General features: G+C 29.6%; 1 protein-coding gene across 1 annotated transcript; it reads right to left on the bottom strand.

Moving 5' to 3' along the window:
* Nucleotides 1-993: 993 nt before the first annotated feature.
* LOC145570760 (uncharacterized) lies at nucleotides 994-2,965 on the bottom strand. The gene is made up of 3 exons (XM_081629906.1): nucleotides 2,806-2,965; nucleotides 1,819-2,687; nucleotides 994-1,638 (listed from the first exon to the last, which is right to left on the bottom strand). Exons 1-3 carry the CDS (start codon nucleotides 2,963-2,965, stop codon nucleotides 994-996), a joined length of 1,674 nt encoding a protein of 557 aa, XP_081486032.1.
* Between the last annotated feature and the right edge of the window lie 7,489 nt (nucleotides 2,966-10,454).

The raw sequence follows: 10,454 nt of genomic DNA, 5'->3' as shown, positions 1-10,454 counted from the left end.
TATTGGATAAAAAAGTTAGTATAGAGTTTTATTTTCAACTAGGTTAAGTCTTGTGCCATGTACGGTCATAATTAAATTTTACAATAAATAAATAATAAATATGGTGTTAATTCAACGATAATTTATCCAAAAAATTTATTTGTAACAAAATAACTTAAATTAAATGTAAAGATTATTGAATTGGATTGTATATATATATAAAAAAAATACTAATAGAAACTTAGACGATATAAGGTTTTATATAAGAAAATTAAATTATTTGCTTAGGTAGTTAGGTTAGTACCCATATACGAACTCATATCCAATTGTCCTTAAATTTTTGACACAGTTTGATCGGCATAATATGAAAATTTATTTGAGTTCATTTTACTTTAGCATAATTAGTATTCCGTAATCAACTTTTTAAATATATTTTAGTGAGTAGTAGGTTTTTTTAAATTAAAATAAAATAATCACATAAATGTTTAGAACAATTAGATTTAATTTTCCAATATATGTTATGTACGAAGTATACTATAACAAAATTATTTTGTTCTTATACGTTATGCATAGTTTTAAGATTAATACTCCGTACAAAGTATGCTACCAAAATGATTTTTTCTTTAAAATTGATATTGATAATATTATAATAATCTTGGAAAACAATATATTTCAATACCTTATTTTTTTAAATTTTAATCTATGTTAGTATTTTTGTAATTAAAAGTTTTCTAGTAGAAGATAAAATAGAATATTTTTATAGCCATTTTTATCTATCTAATTTAAAGTGCCATACTCCTTAAAAAAAAAAAAAAAATCCTAAAGCTTCATACTTATCTTGATAAGATTATGATTTGTTTTTTTGAAAAATATTAGTAGCGTAGGTTTTTTTTTTTTTTGACGGGTATATTTACATTTTTTTTTTGAAATAATACCTTTATTTGATTATTGATTTATTTTTTTAATTTTTTTTTTTTTTGACAAGGAGAACACAAAACAAAGAAAAAACCAAAATTAAAAAACAAAAGACAATAACTCCCTTCGTCGAGCCGCTCCTGCAAGATCATGAGCCTGAGAAACCACAGCCCTAGGCACCTTACACATATGACAAACTACAAATGAATCCAACAATGCCCGAATATCTTTAATAACCCAAGCCACAGATATATCAGCAATACCAGGACCCAACAATAAACGGGAGATTCCTGAGCAATCCGTAAGCAGCAGGACACGATATACACCGTGACGGATAGCATGCTTCAAAGCAAAAAAACAGGCCATAAGCTCAGCCTGAAGAGCCGAGTTAGCAATACAGGCATGAGCCCCACCATGCACCAGAGGAGCAGCAGAAGAATCCACCTCACACCAACCAATACCCGCACAATGAGTAACCTCATCCCAGGCACCATCAAAACAAATAGATAACTCACAACTATCCTCACTACTACCCCTAAGTACCCGAAGCAAAGGAGAACTACAAAACCCTGGAGGATTTCCAAAACAAGAACCACCAAACAACCGAGCTGCTTTACCTCTTTCGTACCAAGAAAAAGCTAAATGAAGAATAGAGTACGGAGAGAAAACCTCAGATCGAAAACGCACACTATTCCTAGTAAGCAAAATAGCCCACAGAAGGCCAAACATCCTATCAAGATTATCCTAGTCCCTTACATCAATTAGGGCAGAGATACAGTCCGAGAACCACTCTGGCCAAGGACTAGACACAAAAGGAGCAACGACGCGGGTTAAATTAACCTCCCCCCAAAGCCATTGCATCAGAGGACAGTCCCAAAACAAATGAACGACCGACTCTGAATTAGCACGGCAAAAAATACAAACAGGATCTACAGGAATGCCCTTAAGAACAAGTAATGCAGTCACCGGAAGGGCATTATGCATAACTTTCCAAGCAAACATCTTCCATTTTGGAAGGAGAGGAGTGCCCCACAACCGTTTCCAACAGATAGCAGAACTTCGAACAAGATCTAAATTAAAATGCTGAGCCACCAAATAAGAGTATGCTGTCTTAGTAGAAAACATACCATCCTTAGTATACTTCCAGTATACAAAATCATCAATCTTCTGTCTGGGAATATCAAGACCAATAATAGAAGAAGCAACAAGAGAAGGAAACAGCTGGCGAATCAAAGAAGTATTCCAAGTTCTAGACCTAGCCGACATTAACTCAGCAACCACCAGAGGACGATCACTATCAGGAATATCTTCCTTAAACTCAATCATAACATTAGGAATCCAATTATCCGACAGAATATTAATCTTCTCCCCATAACCCACCTTCCAAGACAAACCTTTAGACACAACAATACCTCCTTCAAGAAGCCCCCGACTACCCCAAGAAGGCCGAGACCTAGAAAGAGCAGGAGACTGCGAAAATAAATTTGGATACTTAGCCTTAAGTACCCGAGAAGCTAAAAGTTGTGGCTGTCTCATTAGCCTCCAAGATTGTTTAGCCAAAAGGGCCTGATTGAAAGAACGAAAATGACTGATACCTAAACCTCCTAACCCTTTAGGAGAATGCGGAAACGCGGCTGAAACTAAGGCCAAACCCTTAGAATCTTTACCTGATCTCCACCAAAATCGAGACAACATAGAATCCAGCCGCTCACAAACTGTAGTTGGAACCTTAAACACCGATAAAATATGATTAAAAGTAGCTACCAACACCGAATTAATAATAACCAGCTTTGCTGCAGAAGAAAGGTTCAGCGAAGCATAATACAATAAGCGCTGGGCCACCTTATCCAACAGAAAATGGAAATGCAGACATTTCTTTTGCCTCCTTGTCTTGACCCTTTAAACAATAACCTTTGATCAGCTCTGTGTAAGTCACAACATCTAGAAGATACCCCCTCCTAAGCATTTCATCATGCAATTGAAGTGCAAACTGTATTAACCCAAGATTACAAGTGGCACCCACCAACATGTTGTATGTCACTAGATCAGGAACTTGTCCACTCTGATCCATCTCTCTTTTTAGAGATAGAGCTCCATTGATGTTTTATTGCTATATGTAACTTTGTTAAATAATTCGTTTCTTTATTGTTTATATGGTGGATTTGTTGTTTATATGTTCTTACAATTTAATTACCATTTCTTTAATGGAAAATTTGTAAATTGCAGCCAAAAGTTCGTATAAATTATAAATTGCAGTCAAATTCAACTTTTTCACCAGTTTACATATCAAAAATTTAGGTTTTAGGGGCCATTTAAGGCCTCAGGGAACCGAATTGAGCTTGGAATTAGCAAAAAAACAATAACATAAGTGTCTTATTTTTATAGTTTCCCACAAATGGATACGAAGTATATTTTTGTTACGCAAAACAAGGCCCTTATGTTATTTTTTGATAATTTTAAGCTCAATTTGGTCCCTTAAAAATTAAAATGGCCCCTAAAACCTTAACCGAAGATTTTTCGACATGTAAATCGATGTAAAATGAATTGGGCTGCAATTTACAATTTATACGAACTTTTGGGCTGCAATTTGCAAAAAAAAAAAAAAATAAAAAATAAATGGCTGCAATTTGCAAAATACGAACTTTAATTGTCTGCAATTTGCAAATTTTCATTCTTTAACTAATTTGGGTGACATTTGTCACATAACTAATGCATTTTTTAGATACGCAATGTATTACTTACATATTTGTTGTCCATTTAGAATAACAATTAGTTGGAATAATTAATCCATTTATGTGCATCTACTCCTTATTAGATCATCAAAAGTGTTAAAAAGTGAGTGTTATTTGTTTTTTTTTAAAAAACTTAGCTTTTTATTGGGTGGTCCTATATCATGGGTGGGTATCCCCAACTTGTTAAGGTATGATGAAATTAAGAGGGGTTTGATCTTAAATTGCATTTTATGTCATTTTCCAACAATATGACACATAACCTTGTTAAATTCAATTGTTGTTAAATACAATGGTAGTAATGATTTAATGTTCAAATGTTCTTATCAGTTTATTACCGATAGTGTTCTTAGCCAAATATGTGTATACATATTACTCTCTCTTTCACTTATTTACATGTTTATTTCTTTTTATTATGTGAGTAATAAATATTAGAAATAGACATGTAAATAAAAGACGATGGGAGTATATAACAAAAATATATAATAAGATCGTCCCAAACTCCTAAAAAATAATTATAAGCAGTCCGATCCCAAAAAAAAGGCTAAGATTAAATTGTCTTTAATCAAAACCATTCGGAAAATAACCATTAAATAAGCAGCAATTTTTTCAGTGTGGCAGGCCACACCATGTGGCAGAAGTTACTTATATGTGTTACTTATTCAGGGGTTACTTGTATGGGTTACTTATTTGAGGTTATATACTTAGTCGCTTAGCACAATTTCCGTGTCTGAGTAACCCTAAAATAAATAACCCCTCATATTTTACTCTTGACCAAACAAGTAACCCCAGAATAAGTAACCCCTGACCAAACGACTAACCCCCTACAAGTAATTAACCCCTAACCGAACGAGTAACCCCCTACAAGTAACCATTGACCAAACGAGTAACCCTTAACCAAACAAGTATGGGTAACTTTTGATAGCTTATGTGTAACTTTTGATAGTTTTCATATGTTTTTTTTTATTATTATTTTACCAATTTTTTTCTTACAAGTAACTTTTCGTTTTCATTTTTTCTTACGAGTAAAATTAAAAATAGGCATCTAATTTTTACTTACTACTTGATTTTATATGAATATTAAAAGGAATGATAAAAATAAAATAAAAATAAAAAAACGGTTAGAGAACTTCCTAATATGATTATAATAACCATAAAATATTCTATATTGTGTATCTATAATATTTAATTGAGATTACCTAATATGATTGTAATAATCTTTAAATAATATATTATTTATTAAGACTCTATAATATTTAATTGGGACTGCCTAATTTAATTTTAACGACTTTAAAATATGCTTTATTGGGACTCTATAATACATAATTGGGACTGTCTATTTTGGTTGTAATATAATAACTACCTTGACACTAAATTAACATAATACTTAATGTGATTGCCTAATTTGATTGTAATAATCAGAATTGCCTAATTTGATTATAAAAATCTTAAAATATTTTATATAATGTGTATCTATAATACTTGATTGAGAATACCTAATATGATTTTAATAACCTTTAAATAATATATTCTTTATTAGGACTCTATAATATTTGTTAATTGGGACTGCCTAATTTGATTGTAACGACTTTAAAATATTCTTTATTGGGACTCTGTAATACTTAATTGGGACTATCAATTTTGGTTGTAATATAATAACTGCCTTGACACTACATTAACATAATACTTAATGAGACTGCCTAATTTGATTGTAATAATTAGAACTGCCTAATTGGATTATAATAATCTTAAAATATTTTATATTGTGATTCTATAATACTTAATTGAAATTGCCCAATATGATTGTAATAACCTTCATCAAATAATTTATGTATGTATGCTCTATAGGGGTTGAGAGTTTTTTTTTCAACAAAGGGTAATCCTCCGTCAGGAACAATTGGACTAATACTCTAATTTGTTAGGATTCTTGTTTGTATAATTTCGATAATCATCGATCCTTCAATTGAAGATAAACTGATATTTAACGTTTTAATTATATTGGGACTAAGGGCCTAATCTGTTCAGATTAATTTCAATTCAGTTTAGTTTAATTTAGTTCAGTTCAGTTAAGTTCAATTCAGTTCCTTATTTCCTTCTCTCCTAAACAATTCATTTCAGCTCTATTCAGTTCAGTTCAGTAAATTGAAACAGGTTCTACCTAGCTAGTAGTCATTTGAGACCGCCTACTTGTGTTAATTATTGTTACGCGCTACGTACAAGTATATATGTTTTACCCATGTCTTATCTTTGTCAATTGTCATGATTGAATAATAAGATTCGAATTTTGAGTACACCCTAAATTAAATTGGGGATACCTAAAAGCAAAATTAATATGCAATGCTATAGGGCTACAGGGGTTGATTGTTATACGCAAGGTTAATTCGTTGTAAATAATGGGACTAATAAACAAAATTGCTATGCGTGTATGAATTTCTATAATTGTCCTTCAATTAAAAGAAAATTAAACATATCTTTAGCATTGTATTTAGGGACAAAATTGTAGTCATTTGGGACCTCTTTAGTACATACTATGTACATTCAAGTATATTGTTTCTTGATCCTTAAATAAATTTAAGATAAGGGGGTTTCTTGATTGAATCATGATAAGGGGGTTTCTTAAGAATCACTATGTAATAGGTAATGTTTTGGCCGAGCAACTACTATAATCTTTTAAAATCGGTCTTTCTATTTTAATAAGAGTCGTGATAAGCTAATAAGATTTTGGTTAGATAGAGTGACAATACATCTAGTCAAGTCAAGAGTAGTAAAAATGGATGTGATTATCTGAAATAATGTAAAAATACTTCTTTTAAAAAAATAAAAAATAAAAAAAATAAAAAAATAAAAAAAAATAATAAATTTAAGTACTTCGTTTTAGGTACGCCCAAATATAGCTTAGGTACACCAAAAATGGAAAATAATTTATACACCATGATTTATGTCTTACTCAAGTCTTATTTTTGTCAATCATTCTGCCTAACTTACAAAAAAAAAATTAAAAAAAAATTAAAAAAAAATGGATATGCCCAAAATTAAATTGAGGATATCTAAAAGCGAAAGAAATGCGTGTATGCTCTATAGGATTATGGTTTTGACTTTTGAGTAACTTCTATTACAACTTACAAGTATGTATTTTCGTTAGAAAATTTTAAGATATACAGTATATATTTATTTGTTATTATATTGTTACTATTATTAGTTTTGTTATGATTCCACTATGGATGTAGATGAACAGCTTTGAAACTAAAGATTATATATTCATATCAAACATAAAAAATAACAACTATTGAGGTAGTGCCTTTTTTTTAATAAGAAAGCTAAGTGTGGTGCCTAAGAAATCTAAATAACGTTTTTAAAAAAAAAAATAATTGATATCCTAATATATTTAAGTCTAATAATTATCCCAACAAGATTTTTTTTCTTTTCCAACCTTATACGTGTATTTAGTATTTCTATGTATCCGAAATTAGTCAAACCAAAAAAGCTGTATGTATATGAATATTCGAAAAAAATGTGTGACATATAATTATGTACAAGTAATATATGTATTAATTTATATAATAGATACACCAATTTGGTGAAAAGGAAAATCTAATTAACATAATTTTACACCATACAATTATTTTAGGTAAAGATAAATGAAGATAAATTTTATCCAAAAGAATAACAAAAAAAATCCTCTATTCACGCCTAATTGACTGCAAGTTTTTTATTTTCTGTTTTTTTTTTTACTCTTTTTTTTAAAAAAAAATAAAAAATTACAGACTATTATATTTAGAGCTTCAAAGTTTTCATCAATGGTGATTATGATTAGACAAAATAACTAGTACTATCAAGTACACCACCATTTTATACCATACAATTATTGTACATGAATATGATACATGAGTTTTGAATCAGTTTTTTTAAAAATTCCCTTGAGATGTGATTCAAATGAATTGACTAATTTGATTTTCTATGAAATAAAAATGCAGACATAATTGTGATAATTTGACATTGCTTTTACATGTTAACGTTTTTCATAGAGTTTGGTAATTTAGGGGACATTTTAGTGAAGAGTGAAAGTAAATTATGAAGTAAAAAATGGAGGTTCAATGTTAATATTGACAATGGAGGTTAATAATAGAGATGAATCATGATGAAGTCTTAAGATGATTTTTTTTTTTCAATTTGTTATACTTCTAATAATGTTTAAGTAATAGTATAATTTAATTAATATTACTTTTACATTCTTAATAAATTAGCCACATATGAAGGATGATGAATGTTTTGGTTGAAGATGAAGGTTTTAGATTGAAAATGAAGTTCAATTTAATTCATACGAATGTTAGTAAGGTTATAGATGATATAGATTGAAGATAAAATATTTAAAAATTGATAATGCGTGTAAAAAAAATAATAAAAATAAAAAAATAAAAAACCAAACAATCCTTTGATGACTGTATAACATAGGTGTAGGATTGGACAACTAGGATTAGACAAATAATAAATCAACGATTCAAATTTAATCTCTTACCGTAGTCGTCCATAGTCGTCCGTAGTCGACGACTACGGTAGAATTTTTACAGCATATATATACTAGTAGTATTTGTAGACACCAGATTTTGATCCTACCTTTTTAATTATCACTATTAATTATTTTTTATTACTATAATTATTGTTTTTTTTTTTTTTTTTTTTTTTTTTTTTTTTTTTTTTTGCAAATAATAATTATTAGTTTGCTAATTATTTTTATAAACTTAATGACGTTTGTTTTATTACATAAAACGAAGGAAACGAGTAATAATAATGATTTTTATTCATAATTTCCAAAATACATGTTACAATTTGTACTTCTAAATTACTAAATTACAAAATATTGAAGTACAACTGACACTACATACATTTCTACCCTGCTCCACCGAAGTAATTTTTGGGTTTTTACTTATGGATTAACAAGTAAATTAATACAACCATTAGGAGGACCACTAGCTCCACAATGTACATGAAATACACCCTTATCATCCTCATGTCTTCCTCAAAGGTGAAGACAGGCTGATCTTCCTGGTTTTCTTGAAACATGGTGGTTGAGTTTAATGGTGGTTTTTGTTTGATTTTTTCGGGTAAGGAGGAAGATGGAAGAAGATAAGAATTAAGTGGTGAGTGGAGATTTTGGATAAGGGTAATTTCTTTTTATAGTAAAAGTAAGTATTTTAGACCGTATTTTTATACGTATATGTATAATAATCGTATAGTATAAAGTACAATTTTTTTTGTCTCGCGAGGGGGATATGTCATTTTCCTTATAAACAAGTATCGTTTAACCCTTTAGAGTATAGTAAGTATATTAATATGTTCACTTAGACCGTTAGGGTGCTTTTTATTTTATCTAGTTTTTTTTTTTTTTTTTTTTTTTTTTTTTTTTTTTTTTTTTTTTTTTTTTTTGTGATTTGTGCACTACCCTATTATATGACCAATTTACCTAAGCTATAAAGTCCATTATTCTAAAGACTCATGTCCAACCAATAAAGGGAAGTGACAAACATTCCCACATCTAAATGGGTACTATATGTTGTAGTGCTAAAGGGACCTCCTTTTATGTACGCCTGTTCTAATATCCTTGTTCCGCAGTTAATACTTGATCCGATAAATATAAGTTCAGACCTAACCTGTCCATATTTATCTAGGAGTTGTATGGACGAGTTTAGACGAGGGATACGTATGTATAATTGTGTATGTTTGTTAAGTTTCAGATGAATAATTTTTTTTTGCAGCGATTATAGCGGATCATGTTTTTCTTTGATTTTTGCCTTTGTGAATTTCATCCACCAAATTGCCTGCCATAAAGATTCTTCCGTTTCTTTTTTGGTTTGGCATTTACTTTGTTTTGTTTTGTTTTTTTTTTTTTTTTTTTTGTTTTAATTACTTATTTTGTTTTATTTTATTTTATTTTATTTTTCTTTTTTCCTTCTCTGATTTGTTTACTCAATCTAGTTTATTCCTTCTTCAGTTTTAATAAACAATTGTCAATAGTGAATTAACGTTACCTTTTTTTTATCCCCTGCGGTAAATGTGGTATCCAATAAATTTCAATTTGGATCAGTTGTATCAATATTTATCTGACGCTAATTGGGATAGCAGGATTTCATACGCGTCATGTATTGTATTTTACTATTCGAAACACTATTTGACACTATGCAAACACTATTTGGCCCTATTCCAAATAGTAATTTCTGTTATGAAAATTTATTTTGCCGACATATACTTGGCTTCTGTTTTATTTGTTTTCCTGTTGTTTTGATCTAGTTTTGTATCTTTTGTCTTTGTTTTTTACGACTATGATAAATATAAATTCGCGTTTTAGTAGAGTAAAGTAAGATAAGAGTTTACTTTTTTTTTTAAGGTCATTCGGTTAAGGGATTATATTTTACTCTTGACCACCTTAAACTCATGTTGTATGACTTAGTATTGTATGATGACTTTTCACGTTGACCATGTCAATCTTATGGTTTTAAATGATCCACTTTTTTTATTAAGGGTTATTTGAAATGCTCGTATGTATAAGGTTTTGTCGTATGTTCAGATGTTCTTGGGTAAATTTATATGTACTATCTAATAAGGGTAGGGGTTATTTCTCTTTTACTTTTTTACTAACTCTGAGATATTTTGTCCAACCCTTTTAGTATTGTAACCTAATGTCTTTGTGTATCTTTTAGAGCTGACATCTCAGAGCTAACTTTTTATAAGTGTTGTTTTAACACCTCGGTGAGTGTAATAGTGACTAGTTGAATTTAGGCACTCTTTTATTGTATACCATGTGAGTATTATTTATTTATTTATTTTTGAGTTATG

Source organism: Chenopodium album, chromosome 2, assembly GCF_948465745.1.
Source record: "Chenopodium album chromosome 2, dcCheAlbu1.1, whole genome shotgun sequence".
NCBI lineage: Eukaryota > Viridiplantae > Streptophyta > Magnoliopsida > Caryophyllales > Amaranthaceae > Chenopodium > Chenopodium album.
The sequence above is the reverse complement of the archived record's forward strand: the minus strand, read 5'-3'. Positions and strand labels throughout refer to the sequence as shown.

Excerpts from the sequence above, each read along its gene's own strand:
- LOC145570760 (XM_081629906.1), bottom strand. The coding sequence starts at position 2,965 with ATGGATCAGAGTGGACAAGTTCCTGATCTAGTGACATACAACATGTTG. Across the intron at positions 2,688-2,805 it reads TTACACAGAGCTGATCAAAG|CAAAGCTGGTTATTATTAAT; the intron begins GTTATTGTTTAA and ends TTTCTTCTGCAG. Across the intron at positions 1,639-1,818 it reads AGGGCATTCCTGTAGATCCT|GATAATCTTGATAGGATGTT; the intron begins GTTTGTATTTTT and ends GTAAGGGACTAG.